General features: G+C 47.4%; 1 protein-coding gene across 2 annotated transcripts in view; it reads right to left on the bottom strand.

Annotated features, from left to right (window-relative positions):
* Window positions 1-21,407, bottom strand: part of CLIC5 (chloride intracellular channel 5) — a 156,534-nt gene that overhangs the window by 26,886 nt on the left and 108,241 nt on the right. For both annotated transcript variants that reach the window (XM_004590415.3, XM_004590416.2), the window contains exons 2-4: window positions 20,178-20,287; window positions 14,640-14,765; window positions 10,952-11,058 (exon numbers count right to left, since the gene is read on the bottom strand). In XM_004590415.3, the coding sequence (XP_004590472.2) occupies window positions 10,952-11,058; window positions 14,640-14,765; window positions 20,178-20,287 (343 nt within the window). The remainder of the gene's footprint in view (window positions 1-10,951; window positions 11,059-14,639; window positions 14,766-20,177; window positions 20,288-21,407) is intronic.

Below are 21,407 nucleotides of genomic sequence, written 5' to 3'. Positions count from 1 at the left end.
CCCGTGGCCCTCCTGGTGGGGGAAGGGGGAGACAGGGGAGACCAAGACTCCACTCGCTGCCCAGCAGTGCCCGTGAAACCCAGAGGTGGGTCCCCTCCAGCCTCTGCTATTTATTTTTCGTTGCAAGAGCGCTAACCAGAGCAGAACGCTAACCAACCCATCAACAACCAAAATGCTCCAGCTGGTGTTTAGTGCAGAAGTCCTGCCAAGGGAGGCAGCCTCAAGAGGGTCCTTCATGGCCCAGAAGTGTCATGACAGTCCCCAGGCCTCCTCCTCCTCCCCCAGGGGCAGGAGTCCACCAGCCAGCAGCCCGCATCCTTATTCTGGTATTCTGAGTTGGGACACCAGCGCCGGCCAAAACAACTGACAATCCACCGTGTGCCCAACAGAAACACATGGAGCCTCCTTTTCCCAGAGGCGATGTCTACAGCTACTGCCAACCTGCACCCCTACTGCTTTGTCCCTGTGGCCCTAGCTGTCACCCTGTGCCCCCCAGGACAGCACACGGCGCCACTGGCTATCCTGAGTTCACAGTGATACACGGGGGTTGCGAGGGAGGGAGAGGGGAAGGCGTTTAGCGCCTTGCCAATGGAGGTGGCTTGGAATAATAAACACACACACACACTCTTTGGAACGTGGCTCACCACATCCTGGAGATCTGGAAAAAAAAACCCGCTGGGCCTGGCCTCTCGCAGCCCTCCCCCGACAGCAGCTGGCTTTCTCTGGGCTTTGGGGGGAAAGGCATGGGCTTGTGATAATGAGGGGCTTGTTAGTTCTAGGCTAACAGCCCTCCCAGGCAGCTCGGATCCTTTCAAACACTTTCCTATTTTAGCTCAAGGAAGTCCATAAATGTAAAGACTGGCAGCAATGGAAGGAAAAGAGGAAAAGGCAGAAACGGGCCTTTGTGGGCTTACTTCCACCCAGCAGCCAGGGACCTGGGGGAGGGCCCGTCAAGCCTGGTGGACCTGCCATGTCCCTGGGGTGGGGGACGTATAGGAATGCAGCTTCGAGCCTCCAGAGGAGACGTGGCCTCTTTTGAAACCTCCAGGCAAAACTTAGGAGTGCCTGTGGCCAATGACCACGCAAATGCACAGTTATTTTCCCTCAACGCGGCTAGCCCTCCTCTCTAGAGTCAATTCCTCTGCCTGCCAGGAGAGGGCAGCACGTGTTCCCACATTCCAGGCAAAGCTGGGCCGCTGGCAAATGCGCATTTGATTATTTGGAGAGTTTTGCAAAGTGGACAGCAGCAGCCAGAACCGTCACATACCGATGTCTACCACGTGCCAAGAACTTGCTAAAGTGATTATTATGCATTAATTCACTTCATCAGTATTACAGTCTCTACCAGACAGATTAGAAGCTGAGGCATGTAGAAATGGAAAGATGTTGCTGTTGCCCCCTGGGATTGCCTACACAGAGGCCAGGGGTCCAGCCTAGCCCACTGCCTATCTTTGTGCCACCTTCGGGCTAAGAATGATTTTTACATATTTGGGTGGTGGGAAAAAGGTCAGAAAGGAATAATAATATTTTGTGATGAGTGCCCATTGATGAAATGTCACTGGGTTGCATTTCATTCATTTCTTTATGGGCAAGGAATCTGCAAAAAAAAAAAAAATAATAAATAAATAATAAATAAATAAATAAATAAAATTTAATGGAAAAATGTACATTACGAAAAATACTACACATGGGTTACAAATTTTGGGGGAGGAGAAGGTATCAGAATAACCTTCGGCTTTAGCTTTCTTTTGAAATCCCCTCACAATGTCTGTGGTCACGTAATGCTTCCAAACGCAGATCCAAGCAAAGACCCGGAGTCCCCAAAGCGCAAGCTCTCTACTAACCCAATCCATTCCAGAAAACATCTGCCAACCTCTGTCCCAGGAGTGAAGCGCATGGTGTTACTGGGCGAGAGGGACATCTGGCTGCAGAGGGAGTCAGGGCAACCATTCCAGAGACATCGGAGCTGACCTCAGCTCCCTCTCCTCCGAGCAGGGTACCTCAGGCTAGGCAGAGGAGAGCATCTGAATAGTCACAGAACAGCCTCAAGGATGCCACAGAATCTTAGAACTGAAAAGGACTGTGGGAGTTGCCTCTTGTATGGCAAGTCCAAGGTGCACATTTTTTTTTCACACCTTGAAATCAGACTGAGTTTTATGGTACAAATACTAGAATCTAAAGGAAAGCACTTTTTGTTTCAGAGAAAACGTTTGCTTGGCTTCCTAGTGGGATTTCAAGAATAGTGTGCTTCCCTCTGTAACACCTGGGGTTAGGCCACTCCCACCTGCAGAGGCCCGGCCTTCTGTTCCTTCCATGGGTGGGACACCCCCTGTCTGTTTCTTCTGGATCTTCTATGGATTAGATTGTAAACTTCTCATTCTTGAGCTGACGTCTGTAAACTCCTCTTTTCTAGACATTCAGTGAGGATGATTTTGTTTAATATATTTCTTTTGAGAGTGTTAGGGATATTATTCAAAAGGAGTAAGATGTGCATGCTGGGAAGAAGGCACTTTGATGCCTGGTGTGATCCAGCCAGGAAGTCTACAAGGTAGGACAGGCGTGAATAGTGTGGACAAGAATCCTGAGAGCAATTCTTTTTGATTCTTATTGTACGTGTGTCGGCTATCAGCATGGCTCATGGCAGGTGGCACCGCTTAGAAGAACAAAGACAAGAGTGACTTGAAGGTTGGAGCCTGAATGGCAGTTGGAGACAAGGTGACAAGGAATGTGACTGTGGCTGTGCTGTTTTCCGGGAGAGTTTGTAAATGAGGACATAGAAAAGGCAGGATGACAGCAGTTGACCTGGGGACAACCACGAACCAGGGGGTGGTCCTTCAGTCACAGCCCCCTCCCTGGAAACCATCAGCCCACTCATCAGATGAGCCCACTGAACTCCCGAGAACAACCGGAGCCTTCATCCATGACATGTGGATGTGGGACTCCTTTTCCCAGAAGGCGCCTTGTTCTGCTTGCCTCCAGCTTGCAGGAAGTAGAGCTGCAGAGGAGAAACTCAGAGAAAAGGCAGCCTCAGGGCCCGGCGGCGTGGCCTAGCGGCTAAAGTCCTCGCCTTGAAAGCCCCGGGATCCCATATGGGCGCCGGTTCTAATCCCGGCAGCTCTACTTCCCATCCAGCTCCCTGCTTGTGGCCTGGGAAAGCAGTTGAGGACGGCCCAATGCATTGGGACCCTGCACCCGCGTGGGAGACCCGGAAGAGGTTCCAGGTTCCCGGCTTCGGATCGGCGCGCATCGGCCCGTTGCGGCTCACTTGGGGAGTGAAACATCGGATGGAAGATCTTCCTCTCTGTCTCTCCTCCTCTGTGTATATCTGGCTGTAATAAAAATGAATAAAATCTTTAAAAAAAAAAAAAAAAAAAAAAAAGAAAGAAAAGGCAGCCTCAGTCATTATTCAGAAGCAAGGACAAGACTGCAGAGGTACCTCCGCGGCTGATGGCGACCCATGTGTTCCGGCGTAGGCTCTAGGAGGCAGGTGGCAGGAACTGAGATGCCCGCTCCCACCCTCTGCAGCAATGGCCAGGTTTGGACTGTGATCGGCGAGCAGAGCAGTGGGTCCAACCCCTGCAGGTGCTTTTCATTTGGGGCCATATGTCCTGGATTTTCAGCTTCTTATAATTTGATTATTTCAATGAAGGCAATTCGCTAGACATCAGATTTCAAGTTGGGAAAATATGACCACTACAATTATGACAAGTCCAGGGAAAAAAGTGTGGAGCAGCTCAGTCTGAGCAGGACCCTTGTACCTTGGTCCCAGGGCAGCGGGTCCATCAAGTCACAAACATCGAGGACAACTTTTAGGCTTGTACTCAGCCAGTTGAAAGCATGTTATTAGGACAAGAATTTTAGGAAAAGAGTTTTTAAGGCATTGTGGAGTCCTCCATTAGAAATAGAATTTGAGGGTCCGGTGGCATGGCCAAGCAGCTAAAGTCCTCGCCTTGAACGTGCCAGAATTCCATATGGGCGCCGGTTCTAATCCCGGCAGTTCCACTTCCCATCCAGCTCCCTGCTTGTGGCCTGGAAAAGCAGTGGAGGACGGCCCAAAGCCTTGGGACCCTGCACCCACGTGGGAGACCCGGAAGAGGTTCCTGGTTCCCAGCTTCGGATCGGCACAGCTCCGGTCGTTGCGGTCACTTGGGGAGTGAATCATTGGACGGAAGATCTTCCTCTCTGTCTCTCCTCCTCTCTGTATATCTGACTTGGTAATAAAATAAAAATAAGTCTTTACAAAAAAAAAGAAATAGAATTTGAGGCAAACTCGGCAATGAAAAGAACAACATGGGAGACTGTAGCCATGACAGAGGACCACCCAGGTAGCTTGCTGTGCTTCCTGGACTAATGGCAGAGAGGCAAGAAAATTGGGAATAGGGGACTTGAGGGACTGCAAGATGTCTTGTGGGTCTTTAAGAGTAGAGGGGAGGAAAGGAAGAAATGGGTGTCAGGTGCAGGAAGGACACAGGTGGGGCAGAGCGATGGGGAAGGAGGTGGCCCTGAGCAAGGATTGGCAAGGGGCAGGACATGGCGTCTGCAGGGAACAGATGGGAAGGCATGGGAGCAGCCCGAAGTCAGCACGGCCTTGGAGGAACTCACAGAAGGAAAATCCAGAGGAAATGAAAATAGCAACTCCCCTTCCCCTTCATCCCGCCCCAACCAGGATTACTTGTTATTCTTCCAGGAGGTCGGTTGGCTTCGTCTTCAGGGAGAACCAAGTTGTAGCCAACCAGAGGCCTGTTTCATGCTTGGTCAGCTCCACGGTTTAGAGCCACACCTGTGGCCTGCTATGGGCGTCAAGCATTAAGGCTCTCAGAGGGCCTGTTACTGATTTACATCCCACACTACCCCCCACCAACACACACACTCCCAGCTCCATTTTATGGTCCTTCCCTTGCTTTCCTTTCTCACCTCCTCCCAGCAGGGTTGTACTTTACTCTGTTGTATGCATCCCTGCCAGTGACTCTAACCCTTATGGAACAAGTGACTGGAGCAGGCCCCCACAGCAGCAGAGGTAGAGACCAGAGGGGAAAGTGGAGGTGAGGGAAACCCAGGAAGGCCACATTCTAGAAGCGACCCAACAGCCCAGCGGTGGGGAACCTGTTTTCTGCCAAGAGCTCTTTGGATATTCACAACATTTGTAGGCCATACAAAATTTTTATCTTGAAAATTAGCCTGCTGTAGATTTATTGAATTTCAAATCCAGCCTGTGGTTTCCTGGATAGAGGTAGACCAACATCATGGGCCGGATATTCCCCAACCCTGGAAGCTCCAAGACTACATGTGGTACTTTGTGGAAAATTAGAACTGAAAAGCTGTGTTTATTTTAAAGCAATTTTTAATGCATGCATAGTTTTATTCATAATACACATTTCTGTGAACTTTTTTGGGAATAAACTATGCCTCATTTTCAAAAGCTTTTTGTACCAACATTATTTTTTTTCTATAAACCCTTTGATACACTCTCATGTATGGATTAGATGCACAAAAGTTGTGTTTGAGACTTTGGAGACTTCTTAATAGGGGACCACGAGTCCCACGGAAGTGGCTGAGTGAAAGGGGAACAGACTAGGGGGAGTCCTGGGTCTTTGTCCTAATCTACCTCAAAAATGAAACTACGAGTGATGTTGATGTTGGTGCAAAAACTGCTTTAATCCATGCATAATTTTTCATTACACACATTTTCTATGAGCTTTCAGACCAGTCATGTGTGGTTTTCAAAAATGCTTTGCACCAAATGTATGTATCTTTTGTTTTACTATCCACGAACTTTTTGAAATATCCTCATGCAAACCACTTCCTCTCCAAACAAAAAGAAATGGGAAAAGCACATGAGGATATGACACATGAACCCCAAACAAGGACATCATTATGGGCAAGACTGAGTCGTATCTGCAGGAAAGGTGATGGAACTGGAATAAACAAAATCCTCCACATTGGTAAGAACAGAGAATTAAAAGTGCATGTTAAAACCATATGCCTGGGACTCATAATGTGTGTAGCACCCGAAATCAACTGTAACAGAGAGGAATGAACAAAAGGGAAAGAAGAGATTGTGAGAAGTGAAGGGCAGCATAATGTGTTGGATCTACATTACAGTCAACAGTCAAAGTAAATTTCTTGGAAGTCAAGAGATTAAAAGTCTGTTCAGGTGGCAGTTTCGAAGCAAAAAACATCAACTAGAAAACGAGATGCAGAGACAGAAAAACCCAGATCCTGTTGGGAGATGAGAGAGCCTAAAGATCTGTTAAAGCAGGTGTGAAAAAAACCTCTACAGGGAAGAGAGCAATTCATGGAGCTGAACTCCTGCTCAGATCAGAGCCAAGTGTGCTGCCTGCCAGTGAAAGAACGCAGAGCTGCTGGGTCTGCTGCCTAGGCCTGCATCCCATGGGCTCTGTGTGCCCTTGAGGCATCTCAGGGGCCAGTGCAAGGAGTGGGAGGTGAGTGGTGCTTTGTGAGCAGAAGAGGGTGTGGGAGGGTGTGGGAGGCCGCATGGGATGACCCCGGTCACCACCATGTGGCTGGTGGCAGAATAGGAGGCATGGTGCAGGCCGGGTCCAAAGCTGCAGGAGATTACAGGATATCCAAAGACTGGGACGGGGTGGGGGAGGGTGACCAAGCTTGGGCTCTCCCCATCATTCCATATCAGGACTTTAGAAATGTTCAGTGAAATGATCATTTTTGTGTTATTTGTTTGTGACTGATTTCATAAACAAATGACAGCGCATTTCCCACACAGGGTCCTTGGGTTGAATGCATGCAGGTGCCTCTCTCTGGGCCACTAGAAACAGCACATCCAGAGACATAGTCCTTGTCTGTCTCCCCACACCAAGGGTGGGGATAGGAGATCTCAAGTGACAAGAAGAGAAAGCAACCTGCCATGTGGCACCTAACCAAAGACAGGGTCTCGTGATGTGTTCCTGAGAAAGTGCAGGCTATCTCCGATTCAAGTGAGATGAAAGAAGGGTGAGTCCAAAGATGTGAGAGGGGTGTGAAGATGGCATGGGGTCCCCGCCGACCAAAGGGACATGACTCAGGAGGACCAAGAGAAATTCCATGATGCCAAGGGAGTGAGAATAGGGACCAGGTCACTGACATTTTTGGGTGAGTGCTTGGGAGAGGAAAAACATGCAGCTGGGGAATGGAAAGTGAAACCCTCAGAGAAGGAGAGAGACTGAATGAGTAGGAGGTTTGCAAGTGCTGGTTTGGGGCAGAGCAGCAAGAGCTGAAGCTGCAGATTCTGATGCCAACATTCATACTTGCCCCATCTCTTTGATAGTAACACACAATATTTAGTGAGCATTCATTATGTGCTGACTGCCTTGACATAAAATACAGGAATCTGCATTCAAGCCTGGGACATGCTACTTACTGTCTTATTTGGTGGATGAAGAAGCTGAAGGTGTTATTAAACCCATTCTACAAATGCAGCAACAGAGCCTCATGCACAGTGGTACAGCTCCAAGGGTTGGGACTCAGACTCAATGCAGCAGTTGCTTGTTTGTGTGTTTACATATTTCATTGCCCTACAGAGAGTGTATTAAAGGCAATGACTTTATTGTAAAGGTTTTGGCAACTCCGTTGCGTATCACAGTGCAAGCATGTAGGAAATACCCTTTAACCATTAGCTTGGTGCCATGGTCTGGATATTGGTTCTAATGCTAGTATAAAGGTTTGGCCCCGAGTGGTGCTAATGGGGGCGAGTAGAGGATTTATCTTGTTATGGTCGGCCTGACAGGAGGCCCTTAAGACACTGGGGGCATGTCCTTGGAGTGATTCTCCATACAGTTGGTTATAAAAGCCAAGTTGGGCCTGGATGCTCTTTCTGAGTGTCCTCACTGTGAGATGCAACCTCTGCATGTATTCTGCCATGCACTACCTTCATCAGATGCCAGACTAATGGGGTCTCCTGATCGTAGACTGTGAACCCCCAAAATTGTGAGCTAAACTCCTAAGTAGCTTCTTTTAAAGATTTGTTACAATGATGAAAAGGTGGCAAACACACTCAAACTCATAGCTGCTCCGTTCAGTCTGTGTTTGTTGGATGAATAGATGGATGACAATATAAAACTATGGATAGTTCTGTTCAGCTGTAGCTGTGCATGGCTCCCAGGGATGAGAATCTGTGAGACTGCACCAAGGAAATTTTGAATGGTGGTGTCTAGCCAAGACAGGAAGGCAGAGATGGCCTATACTATAGAAACATATTACAGTGCTGGTGAATTCATGGTGAGGAAGCAGAAAAGGGCCACAATCATGGTTAGTATGTTCCTGGGGGTGGGGTTTGAGGAGTTAGAGCTGAACTCCAAAGAAAAAAGATGCCAATACAAAAACAATGTTTAGAAGGAATATTGTGCAAATGGAGCTGAAGATACAGAGAGGGCAACTGCGCAATAGCATAGAGGCTCTTGTAGGTATCTGGGGAAGGTTTTTGGCCATGGAGTTATGATGCTGAAAAGAAGAGCCATGTGGCCTGAGACCAGGGAACCAGCTCTGAGCCCCTGCAGCTGCAAAGTTAATCTCTGTGGGAGGTTCAGGTGCTGTGGGACCCTTGACCTCTAGCTTGCTGAACCTTGGGACTTTTTGACCACATCTAGGAGATATAGGATGGGAAGAAGGAAAAGTAAAGGGAGGAGAGGAGAATGAGTAAGTGATGGTTAGGAACGAAGGGATGTGTGGTGTCTTGTTAAAAGCAAGCAGGGAAAGCAGCTCAGCCAAAACATTGGCTCTCTGGGGAGGCAGAAATGCCAGGGCTTTGAAATGTGCACATGAATTAGGGGAAGAAAGAGTCACCAGGGTGAAACCCATTACAGCAAAAAACAAAGTGAAACAGAAGAAGGGGAAACAATGAAAATTGGAGAGTACTGAGTTCATAAGAAATTGATATGCAGCAGGCAGTGGAAAATGTTGCTTTGGCTTTGGAATGAGACAACTGTAAATATGAATAATATGTAAATAACATTGATCATTTTAAAAATCTGGAAGGCTTAAAGGCACTGATTTTTCTGAGGGCGATTGGACAAGTATGCGGGGGAATGTTTATGGCTGAGATAAAAAGACTGTGGAGGAGGCATTTGAAAACCAGAGTTCAAGAGCCAGTTTTGTCCCCTGGCAGGAGAACAAGTCCCTGGCCCTCTCTCAATTGTCTCTGGGGCGTTGGCTGGGAAATTGACATTGCTCTCTCTTTCCTGCTCTTTGGGGCCATCTTAGCTGGAAGGGCAGACACAACGAAGTCCCCAACACTGAGTGACATAAGACAACTGAGACATTCTCTTACAGTTCGGAGTACAGGGGTCCAAGGTCAAGGTGTCGTAGGTGTCCTTCTTTGCCTTGTCCGGTTTCTTGCATGTCAAGGGCATGTCTCTTGGCTGTGACAGCATTATAGCTCTCTCTCCCCTGCACTTGTATGTGTCCTCCCCTTTTCTTATGAGGACACCAGTATTGGGGTCAAGGACCCCACTAAGTCCAGCAAAAATTGATCTCAAGATCCTTAGCTAATTACATCTCCAAAGATCGTATTTAGACATAAGGTCATCTGCTGTGGTCCCAGGTGGGCATGGGTTCAAACATCTAGTATATTTAAAATATCTTCCATGTGTCTTCTCACCCCCCAAGAATCACACCCCTAATACTCCCTTCACAGGCACTTTGAACAGCTACTATTGTCCAAAGGTAAGCCTCTCGTCTGACATTGCAGGTTCTGTCCCTGGCTTTTGCTCACCCTCTCCATATCCTTAACTCCATGATCCCAGTCAACTGGGACACCCTAATCCTTCAAGCCCAAAAGAAATTCCTTCATGAAACTATTTCGTGATCTCTAGGTATAGGTTCTCCAGATTCTGAACATTAGGCAAAAGCTGTTCTTGGACATCATCAGCTCTTTTGACTCTTGGGTTAAGCTTTTGTTAACTTTTTGTTTGGTTATTAGACTCAAGAGTTTAACCTCTCCTGCACCTGCTGGACTTGGAAGACTGGGAAAGTGGCTTTCCTTTATTCAAGGTCCCAGAATCGAATTCAGGAACCGTTTCTGAATGATTGGCATTTTGCTGCACCAACTCTACTTCTGTTCACCACCATTTCTTCTCTTGCAATCCATGCACAGCAGTCTTTCCTGGTTATCTCAGTTGGTAACCTGAGTTCCTGCAGCAGTTAGCATGCACTTTCTTGTCTTGGTGCATGGTATATCTCTCTCTCTACTGGTTCATTCATGAAGATGCATGTAACATTTCTTCTGCTTGGCTGGAAGAGTAAGCCAGGGATCCAGCTCGCAAGACCACTTTACCCTTTCGTGCTGAGGAGTCACTTTGCCTTCCTTCACTCTCCTTTTCCTCCTAAAGCTTAACATGGTCTCTATGAGAAAGCTATTGTGAAAGAGCAATGACAAATGAGTAATCAAGTGCATGAGTTTGTTTGAGAGTGGGTTCAGCACAGGAGAATCAAGTCCTTAGCTCTATAGCCAATGTCAAGGAGATCTGTTGGAGGTTGAGCCAGGCTTTGTGGGGTGTCTTCTCCAACAACCTCTGTATGCACAGCTGGGAGAATGCAGAGAGCCAGGCATCCATTGTCAGATTTCGCCAATCAGCCTCCGGACAATTCAGGGAGAGATTTTGCAAGGCCCAGAAGGAAGTAGGAATGTGTGTTCCCCATGTGAACCCAGGCAGGGTCACAAATTCAGGACAAACAGACAGTAGCAGGGACCCTTCTGTTCAGTGCCTTGGGCTCTGCCATCAGGTAGCAATTCAGTAAAAGGGCCCACCAGCCTTTCCTCCTGCACTATTCAGACAGAAGCATCCCCACCCTCTTTCCTGTGCCAAGGGAGACATGGGGTGGGCAGAGAGCAACCAGCACTGTTCCAGATGCTTCTCTGGTAGAGTCCTGGGCAAACTGAAAATGCTCTGGACAGGGACCAGGCATTGTCAGAGGGTCTTAGAGGGGGACGATCACTTACCAGCATTGTTCTGCTGCTTGGTGTTTTTGATGTAGGCAGAGAACTTGGAGAAAATGTCAATGCCTGCTGTGTTGGATTCCCGGTGTTTTGCAGCCAGCCTAGGGTACCTGGAATGGAAGACAGAGTTCCCAGGACTCAGTGAGACTTGAAGTTCCCTTAAGAGGTGATGGTGGTGGTGGTGGGCAATACTACCTCTCAGTTGGGTCCACACATGGGTTGAGCTTTTAATATTCATCTTGTAGAGTTGTTAGGCACTCTCAACCCTTTTTCAAACATCAAGAAAACCAAAGGCTGGGAGGTGCTAAGAGCAGACCAGGATGAGATGGTCTACTGGCAAGAAGCCAAAATGCCCCCTCAAATTCTGGATGTGACATCTTCCTAGGACTACAAGAAATGATGTACCAATGAGAAGGCTCAAATACAGCTCTGCTACAGGCATGTCATACATTGTCCATTAAATGAGGACCAGCATGTTGATCTGAAGAAGGGTACTGGGTAAGATATTGCTCCGGAGTTGACTGACGTGATGAGGCGGGCTCTGATGATGACGCCCCTTCTTGGAAAGACAGTCCCAGAACACAGGGAACATACAATTCTAGGACCCTTTGGTCCCATCCTAACTGCACATTGGCGTGCCCTGAGTTTTAGAAACACCTGCTAAAGCAGAGCTGGACTGGGCAGGTTGGGTGGGAGCCTCGCTTGTGGACACAGGAGTCTGAGAGCAGAAAGGGCCCTAGGGAGTCACTCTTCACCCTCAGAGAAGACAGGAGTGTGAGAGGTGTCAACACATCCCCAGCAGCAGGGCTGGCAGCACCCTTGCATCCCTCCATGCAGCAGCCTGGTGGAGAGCTCAATAAGACTCTCGGGCTCTGCTTCCTGTTCCCCAGTCTCCTGGGAGTGCATCACTCCCACAAAGGGAAGCGCTCAGCTCAGCCTGGGCTTTCCTCTTGTGGCCTCCCAGGCACAGTCTCAAGTTCAACTGCTCTGGAGCACAGCCTTTCCTTTTCAGATGCATGCCTGAGCCAGCATGCAAGGTGGAATTGCACGGAAGGGAGCTGGAGCTTGGGCCCCCCACAGGGCACTTGCAGCCAGGGGCTGGCTGGCTGGCTGGCTGGCATCCCATCCAGAGATGTGTGTGGCTTCTGGTAGCAGCCAAGCTGGGTGTCACCCACCGGGCTGCCTGATCAATTGAATGAATGCACTTCCTGCAAGGCCACACTCAGCAGCCACCACCATGCCAGAAGCAGCTTTCCACTCTCAGTGTGAAACTGAGCTAAGGATGACAAAGAGGACTGTTCAGGAAGGTTGTGTGATTGTTGAAGGTTTAATCACAGCAGGAGAGGAACTTTGAATTTTTTTTTAACAGTAACTCACAAGTAACTTGCAAGACCTTGGGCAAATTAATCTCTAGAGTCCTGGCTATAAAATGATCATGACCTCACCACCTCCTAAGAGTCCTGCTCAGTTAAGTGCCCGATACAAAGAGAGTGTGATATAAGAACTCATCAAATTGATTTTTAAGCTCAATGCAAGATGGTGATTTTTAGTAGTTGTATACCACTTCCCCTACCAAACATGACCTCAACCCTTCCCACTGCTCTCTTGCATTTTATCACTCAGCCTTTGGTGAGCCCCTCACTCAATACTGGCCTGGACTACTGCCACAGATGTTGCTTCATTGATTTCCTCATTTCCAGCCTTCTGGCCTCTTATGCTTCCTACCTCCCCTAGCTCGTAATTCCTCTACTTGGACCTTTCCGGTGGCCACCTCACAGGCTGGAGTCCATGCCTTACTCAGCATGCAATGTCATTCCCCCAGGTCTCTTCCGATGGTGACTGGTGGGATCCCTGACCATAACATGCCCGTCAGAATCAAGCCTTGCCCTTGTAAACTCTCCAACCCGCTGTTTTCAGCATTACTTCTCTTTTCCATCAATAGCAGCTATGCAACCAGCAAGAATATCCAAGCCTGGCTGGTCTGGCCCTGCCCTGTTCCTGTTTCCCAAAGGGGAGCTATTGGAGGCAGGCTTTATCTGTTTCACTGTGGGCCAGATCAGACTGAGCTCTTGGTGTGCTCAACTAGTCAGTGGGCTTGCCTTTCCCAACTTGTTATCATTTCGTCTACTTTTCAGCTTTTGTTCAGAAATGGTTCTCCCTTCCAGGTAATATGGACTGGAAAGAAAGGGGTATGCTGGGACAGAGAGGAAGGTGGAAAACTTCCTAAGATGCCCTGTTTAAGAGGGAGTGACTGGTTCCATCTCACTGGCCCTGCCTACTCTCCTGTGCATTGAGCAGCACCAGGTTGAGATTAGCAACCCTTAAATGGAGTGGTCCTCAAATCTCTCTTTGAAAAGAGAATCGTGTGCTCTGACGTGATGAGGTTTCCTTAAAAACCTGCCCCCTTTTGCTGGACAGCTACTCCCACTGGAGAGTGTGAACTGGGATGAGGGTAGACCAGACTAGACAGGGATACAGCACCTGTGCGCCTCATGTGGACCAGATCAGGGAAAAACCAGGCTGGGCTGATTATTCCTACTGGTGCAATCTACAATTAGAGTGGGTGAGGGTTGTTGGGGCTTAGCTACGGCATCAGCTGGCAGAAGCTGGCACTGGGGGCTAGTTCTGTCAAGTTAAACCACAGAACCACCTGGAGAGTGCATAATCTGGGAGTGGGAGTGGCCTGGGAGGGAAATAGTGGGCTCCTCCCTCTTGGGTCACAACCCCCATGGGAGGGCACAAAAACTAGGACAGGGGCTGGGGTGGATAGACAGAAAGACACCCAACAACATCCACGAGGGCTGGATAGTTGAGCTGGTTAGATGGAACGAGGTTTTAATACCCATTGACATGTATGAGAGCAGAAGGGGATGTGGGACAGACTGGACTAGTCTGCCACACATACTGGCAAACCAGGGTGGGGGCTCGCCTAGTGGGGGTTATTGCTGGGCAGAACCAGGCTGGACTGCAAACACCCATTGGTTCCAGTGGAAGGCAGGGATGGAAACAGAACCAACCCAGCAACTGCAACCACCAGCTGATCGGAGCGATGGACTGTGCTGGGCCCGGTTCTCGCTAGTACATACAAGAATCTGATCTGGGAACACCTCAGACAAAGTTTCTTTGGGGATCCCCCCAATTGAGCTTTCGGACTCAGAACGCTAACCATCAAATGACAGAGGACAGAACAAGTCAATCAACCACCTCAGCTATATGTTGGCAATGAAAATACTGGGCAAATGGAGACTATATGATGGACTATGTCAATCAGTGGATTCTCCAACGACCGCATCGTGCTTGGAGTGGTGAGAGTGGCAGCAATTCAGATCTGTTGAACTATCAAAACCACCCTGCCGGCTCTACCTTCAGACCACAGATGGTTTCCTCAAGAAACTGATGAACTTATCTGGACAATAAGATGCTGGACTTTATGCCTGGTAGATGCTTGCAATGAAAGAATCTCAACTGAATTTGAACTGTGGTAATGCAACAAGGTGGAGGAATCCACCATGGGGGGGTTGGGGGGTTTGGGGAGGGGAGGAGGGAATCCCAGTGCCTATAAAACTGTGTCACATAATGCAATGTAATCAATAAAAAAACCTGCCCCCTCAAAGCTGTCAATCTTCATTTGTAGCTCCAATCCGGCCCCCTTGCATGTGTTAGCTCCCCAAACAATTAATTCATTGATTACTTCTCAGGGGTTAAGGTCTCCTCCAGGAACTCCTCGATCTTGTTAACATCTGTCTTCACATCCCCGTTGAAGGTCAGGAAGGGCGGATGGGTCCCAGGGGCGAGGTTGTGCAGGTCAGCTGGCTTTCTGTGGAGAGAACAAGATTGAAGTGTTGGTTTATATCAGGGAGCTGGAAAACCTACAATTCATTGCAAACAAGGGTTCTGTGTCATCCAACATGCCCATCAGCAAACTATGGATCTGCAGTGTCAGGTGAAGGGCAGGGGAGGTGGGAGCGAGCTCTGAAGGAAAGCTCTTCTGGGGAAGTCCGTGAAAGAGGAGCCATTCAAGACAATAGAGCTGCACACAGATGAAAAGGTGGAGAGGTATAGCTCATTCAGCTCCAAGCTTTCACAACCCAAAGCACAGAAGCCTTTGCTAACAAGATAAACAGCTTTAGAAATCACTGAGTCGGAATCCACTCCGTCCTAAGAAATACCTTCAAATGCTAGGAAAAAAGAGTAAAAGCTTGAGTCATCTGTCAAGCTGAGGTAGCCTCATCCTTTGTAACCTCCATTCTCATACCTAAGAATTAATTGCAATATTGTTCAGTCTTTTTCCAGACTCATGAGAATTCTATTTTTTCTTCAATAAACAGCCATGATATGGTTTCAGGTCACTATGAAAATAAGCAACTATTTGATTGAAAACAAAACTATTAAATGGAGACTATGTATTCACAAAACTTTTTTAAAGGATTGTTTTTTTACATTATTATTTGAACGGCAGAGTCACAGAGAGGAGTGAGAGGAGGGGTTGGGGGAATCTTCATCCATTGGTTCACGTCCAAAATGACTCCACTGGCTGGAGCTGAATTGGAAAATAAAAGGAATACTAGTCAAAATATAAATAGTTTTAACAAGCACAGAATTAATGAGCTGAAATTCAGGATTTACTTGAAAGCAAATGTTAAAGGTGTTTAATAACTTGCATGGTACGATGGTATGCATAGAAGTTGCTCTTTTTAATCATATAAAAACCGGACAACTCATTTGTGGTTGCAAATAGATAATGTTATAGAGAGTCTTCCTGCTCACACAATATTTTAAAAGATGTCAAAAATTATTTTAATTTAGCATTAGAATCAAATTTACCTAGCAATAAACTCTGTTGAGTTTGACATGGAGGGCAGGTTGTTTTCTTACGTTCTTACACAGCAAGCGTCTATGTTTTAGGAGCTGCCAATGTTTAGTTGGCTTTGTACTACTGTAACAAATATCGCAGACTGGGTAATTTATGAAGAATAAAGATTTATTTCTTATAGGTATGGAGGCTGGAATACACAATTACTTTTTAAAGATTTGTTTATTTTTTTATTGTAATGGCAGAAAGAGAAACAGAGAGAAAGATCTTCCATCCATTGGTTTATTCCCCAAGTGGCCACAATAGCCAGAGATGAGCTGATCTGAAGCCAAGAGCCCGGAGCTTCTTCTGGGTCTCCCACATGGGTGCAGGGTCCCAAGGCCTTGGGCTGTCCTCCACTGCTTTCCCAGGCCACAAGCAGGGAGCTGGATAGGAAGTGGAGCAGCTGGGATACAAACCAGTGTCCAGGGCCCGGCGGCGTGGCTTAGTGGCTAAAGTCCTTGCCTTGAGCGCCCTGGAATCCCATATGGGCGCCGGTTCTGGTCCCGGTGGCTCCACTTCCCTTCCAGCTCCCTGCTTGTGGCCTGGGAAAGCAGTCGAGGATGGCCCAAGGCTTTGGGACTCTGCACCCGTGTGGGAGACCCAGAGAAGGTTCCTGGTTCCCAGCTTCGGATCGGCACAGCACCAGCCATTACGCTCACTGGGGAGTGAATCATTGGCAGACGGAAGATCTTCCTCTCTGTCTCTCCTCCTCTCTGTATATCTGACTTTGTAATAAAAATAAATAAATCTAAAAACAAACAAACAAACAAACCAGTGTCCATATGGGATCCCAGGTGTGTAGGGAGAGGATTTAGCTACTAGGCTGCTATACCAGGGCCCACAATTTTTAAAATGGTGTTTATTCTCACCTACTTAGAAAGGAGAGAGAGAGAGAGAGAGAGAGAGAGAGAGAGAGAGAAGGAGAAAGAGAGAGAGAGGAGAGGAGAGGAGAGGAGAGGAGAGGAGAGGAGAGGAGAGGAGAGGAGAGGAGAGGAGAGGAGAGGAGAGGAGCCCTTCCTCTGATTCATTCTCCAAATGCATGTAACTTTCCAAACAAGGCTACACTGAAGCCCAGATCCTAGGATTCCAAGAGGGTCTCCTATGTGGATGGCACCAGCCCAATGACTGGACCATTGTCCATTAGCAGGACTCTGGATCAGAAGAGGAACAGTTGTGAGTTTGCACTCAAACATGGGATGCTGGTACCCCAAGCAGGGGCTTAACTTGCTATGCCATGATGCCCACCCCAGATAACTCATATATTGTATAAGCTTTGCAATATTCTAATACTACCAATTTGTTCAGATTCAATCAAAGTCTTTTATCACATTTTTTACTTTGCAACTTATCCAAGGTAAATACTAGTATTCTTAAAATTTGGCTCTAGATTTACTAACAAGTAATTATTTTTCTTGCAATACTTAGAAAAACTCTGTTCAACAGGGACCAGTGCCGTAGTGTGGTAGGTTAAGCTTCCACCTATAGCATCATCATCCCATACGGGACCTGGTTTGATTCCTGGTTGTTCTACTTCCAATCTAGTTTCCTGCTAATGTGCCTGGGAAAACAATGGAGGATGACTCAAGTGCTTGGGCCCCTGTACCCACCCATGTGAGAGACCTCAAAGAAGCTCCTGGCTTCAGACTGACCCAGCTCTGACTATTGCAGCTATTTGGAGAATCAGTGAATGGAAGATAACTGTTTCTGTGTCTCTCCTTCTTTCTCTGTAAATATGCCTTTGTAATGAAAAATAAATCAATCTTAAAAGGATTCTGTTCAACATAAGTTGAAAATCTATGAATCAGAAATTGTGCCTATTTTTTATTAAATTTATTCATTAATTACATTGTGTTGTAATTACATAGAATCTGGGATTCTCCCCCCACCCTCCCCCCATGGTGGGTTCCTCCACCTTGTTGCATAACCATAGTTCAAGTTCAGTTGAAATTCCCTCTTTGCAAGTATATGCCAAGCATAGAGTCCAACATCTTATAGTCCAGTCAAGTCCAACTACTTATTGGGTAGACCCTCTCTGGTCTGAGGGCAGAGACAGCAGAGTATCATCCCGGTCAAATAAAAGCACTAATATACCATCTGCAACAATTAACATCGTTATGGAATTAATTGACATGGTATTGAGAAGTCAACATGTTAAAAATAAATGCGATTTCTTAACCACTTTCTGTGACCCCCCATTCACAGTTCAATATTAGTTTATATACTACATATGAATTGTGCCTATTTTTAAAAATCACTATGATGCACAAGCACTGATCTAAGTCAGAAACTATTGCCTGTTTTCTAAGTAAAAGTATCTTCAGTTTTATGAGACTCAAATAAAACATCTACAAAAGATATTTCTTCTTATAGCAACTGTTGCTTGTTCTGATATGGTCTTTTAGTGGGTCTCTTTGCACAGTGGTTTGGCAGCTGCTTTGGATTTCACATGCTTTGTTGGAATGCCTGGGTTTGCATCTTCACCATCATGCTAATATGTACCTTAGGAGGTAGCAGCTGGTGGAACAAGTAGTTCTTATCAGCTTGGAGGGAGACCTGCATCAAGAGCTGGGCTCTCAGCTTCAGCCTGGCTGCTGCATGCATGTGGAGAGTGAACCAGCAGACCGGAGACCTCTCTCTGACTTTCTACACACACACACACACACACACACACACACACACACACACACACACATGATTTGTGGGAAATGAGCATTACGAAAAGCTGTGCATGGATTTCAAATTTTTTAAAGACTTATTTATTAGCTTGAAAGGCAGAGTTGTACACAGAGATTTTCCATCTGCTGTCTCACTCCCCAGATGGCCACAATGGCCAGTACTGTGGCAGGTTGAAATCCGGAAGCTGGAGCTTCATTCAGATCTCCTATGTGGGTGGCAGGGGCCCAAGGACTTGGGCCATCTTCTGCTGTTTTTTTCTCAGGCCATTAGCAGGGAGCTGATGGGAACTGAAACAGGTGCCCAAAGAGGATGCACTCGTGTCTGTATGGGCTGCCAATGTCACAGCTCACAGATCCACTTGTGTGCCACCCTCCCAGCCCCTTCCAAGAACTTTTTGAATTGCTCGCATTTGATAGGCAGCACATTGAGTCCCTAGGGATACAGAAGGTCTGTTGGTGAACCTGGAAACAGGCTGGGTCAGGCACTGATTGAAACTCAAGACAAGCAAAGTCACAGTGCAGGGCCTAACCCCACCTCAAGGAAGCAGAGTGTCAGAGGTTGATATTCCAGAGAGGAAGCCTCAGACGAGTGAGCATGAGGTGAAATTCTGCAACACATGTCTAATCAGAATGGTGGATGGATAGAAATTCAGGTCTTAGCCCATTAGCCATACTGAGTGGGGTTCCTGGCTTGCTGTGCTGAACAAACTGGCCACCTGTGGGGTAGAGACTGTTGCTGCAGCCAGAAGGGAAGTGACCTTGTGTTTGACACAGGCTCAGTTATTGCCTGAGGGTGTGCTCCTGTGATTCTGCCAGCTGCTCAGAAACACAGGAGCAAGTATGGAGCCCAGAGGGGCAAGCTAGGGCGGGAGAGAGAAAGGTCGCATCCAGAAGGAAGAGGAGAAAGAATGCTGGAGACTTCCACGGGCCGGGTAGGAGCACGGGTCCCCACAGCACTCTCTCTGGGCAAGCAACATTTCTTGTAGGAGTGGGGAGTGGAAAGCATTCAAAGGAGGAACTGTCAGAAAGTAAACAATGGGAGTAGAGGAGTCTGGAATGAAACAAATTCCTGGCACAATCAGCTTGGGAGGGGACAAGAAGAATTTCAATTAGGGGGCTACTCCCAAGGTGCCCTCCCAGCACACACCCTCTCCTGCTGCCTTCTGTGGCACTTGAAACACAGACCACAGAGACAGGAAAGTGTGTTTAAAGCTTGGTTGGCTTAGTCCCTTTGTTTGCCTTGTGTGTGTCCCTCATTTCAGACCGTGAAATGGCATTCTTCCTTTGTGCCTCCTGTTGAGGTGGAAGAGAGAAAACAGATTAAAGCATTCTGGAAGGGTGAAGATGCTAAATGATGCTTGGTATACGTATAAATTTGAGAGGCTGAAAAAGAAGAGTTCTTTCATCTACGAGCTAACTCCCCAAATGCCGTGTGTGTCCAGGGCTAAAGCCGGGAGCTGGCAGCTCAATCCAGATCTCTCATGCAGGCTGCCATCTCTGTGATTAGAAAATGGAATAATAGGTGAAGCCAGGACTCAAGCCCAGGCACTCCACTGGGAGGCCATATACTCACTCCATGAATCCCGAGACACACTTCTGGCCGATGAGGTGCAAGCAGGAGGCTGCTGGGAGCCAAGGGAAGACTTGTTCCCCACATCCCAGAGGTTCTCTGTTCCTGGCAGTGGCCATGTTCTCTTACCTTTTCAGGTCCACAGTGGTGACGTTGAACACGACTCCTTTCAGCCAAAGGATCATAAAGAGACGCTGAGAGAAGGGACAGTTGCCAATGCTCTCCCCGTCAATTCCAGCCTGGAGAGAAAAGCAGAGCCTGTGTCAGTGCAAGCATTCCAGCAAGCACAGGCACCCAGACACCTTTCTGCAGAGAGCTGACTGTAATCCCTGCCTAACAGCAAAGGGCATGGCACTCTACTAGTCAGCTCTGTCATCCTAATGTTGTGTAGCGCCGAGCTTGACACTGTTCAAGGGATCAATAAACACCACCCATATCAAATTAGGGTTTCCAGCAGAGTGATTTTGCAGAATCAGAGCCTTCTAAAACTTTGGAACTTTAGCATCGCAGGGTACAAAGAAACCTTCGACGTCATGTAACTTAATGCCAGTGATGCTGCTGAACTTAACACCATTGTCAAGTGCTACACCTCCAAATCAACCCCTAGTCTGATTGAATTTCTCTCCTAACAAATCATTACATCTCTCAAACCAGTCCAATCTGAGCACCATTCTAATAATTGGAAATGCTTTCCTTTGTCTATGCCTAGCCAAAATATACTCCTCAGCAGTTCACTCCCTTCCACACATTGGGGTTTTGTTTCATGAGGATGTAATAAGCATAAATTGTCACCCCAATTCTCCATATAAAAGTTAATCAACAGGCTTAAGACTTCAATCAGTCGGTCTCTTAGCTCTGACTATCATGTGACAACCAGTGTCAATAAGCCATTCATTTGTTAATTCCTCTTCTTTTCCTCCTCTTTCTTCTTCTTCTTCTTCTTCTTCTTCTTCTTCTTCTTCTTCTTCTTCTTCTTCTTCTTCCTCTTCCTCTTTCTCTTCCTCTTCCTTCTCCTCCTCCTCCTTCTTCTTCATTTAAAGATCTTCTATTCACTGGTTCACTCCCCAGATAGCCGCAATGGCCAGAGCTAAGCTGATCTGAAGCCAGGAGCCTCCTCCAGGTCTCCCACATGGTATAGGGTCCCAAGGCTTTGGCTTTGCTTTCCCAGGCCCTAAACAGGGCAGTTGGATGAGAAATGGAACAGCCAGGACAAAAACTGATGCCTATGTGGGATCCCAGTGCTTGGAGATGGAGGATTAGCCAATGGAGCCATTATACCAGGCCTTGTTAATTATCTTTGTGTTCAACAAATAGCACATTGCCTGTGACTGTATAAGGCACTGGAGAAGGAGGCTCAGG

Source organism: Ochotona princeps, chromosome 1 (genome assembly GCF_030435755.1).
Source record: "Ochotona princeps isolate mOchPri1 chromosome 1, mOchPri1.hap1, whole genome shotgun sequence".
Taxonomy (NCBI): domain Eukaryota; kingdom Metazoa; phylum Chordata; class Mammalia; order Lagomorpha; family Ochotonidae; genus Ochotona; species Ochotona princeps.
The sequence above is the reverse complement of the archived record's forward strand: the minus strand, read 5'-3'. Positions and strand labels throughout refer to the sequence as shown.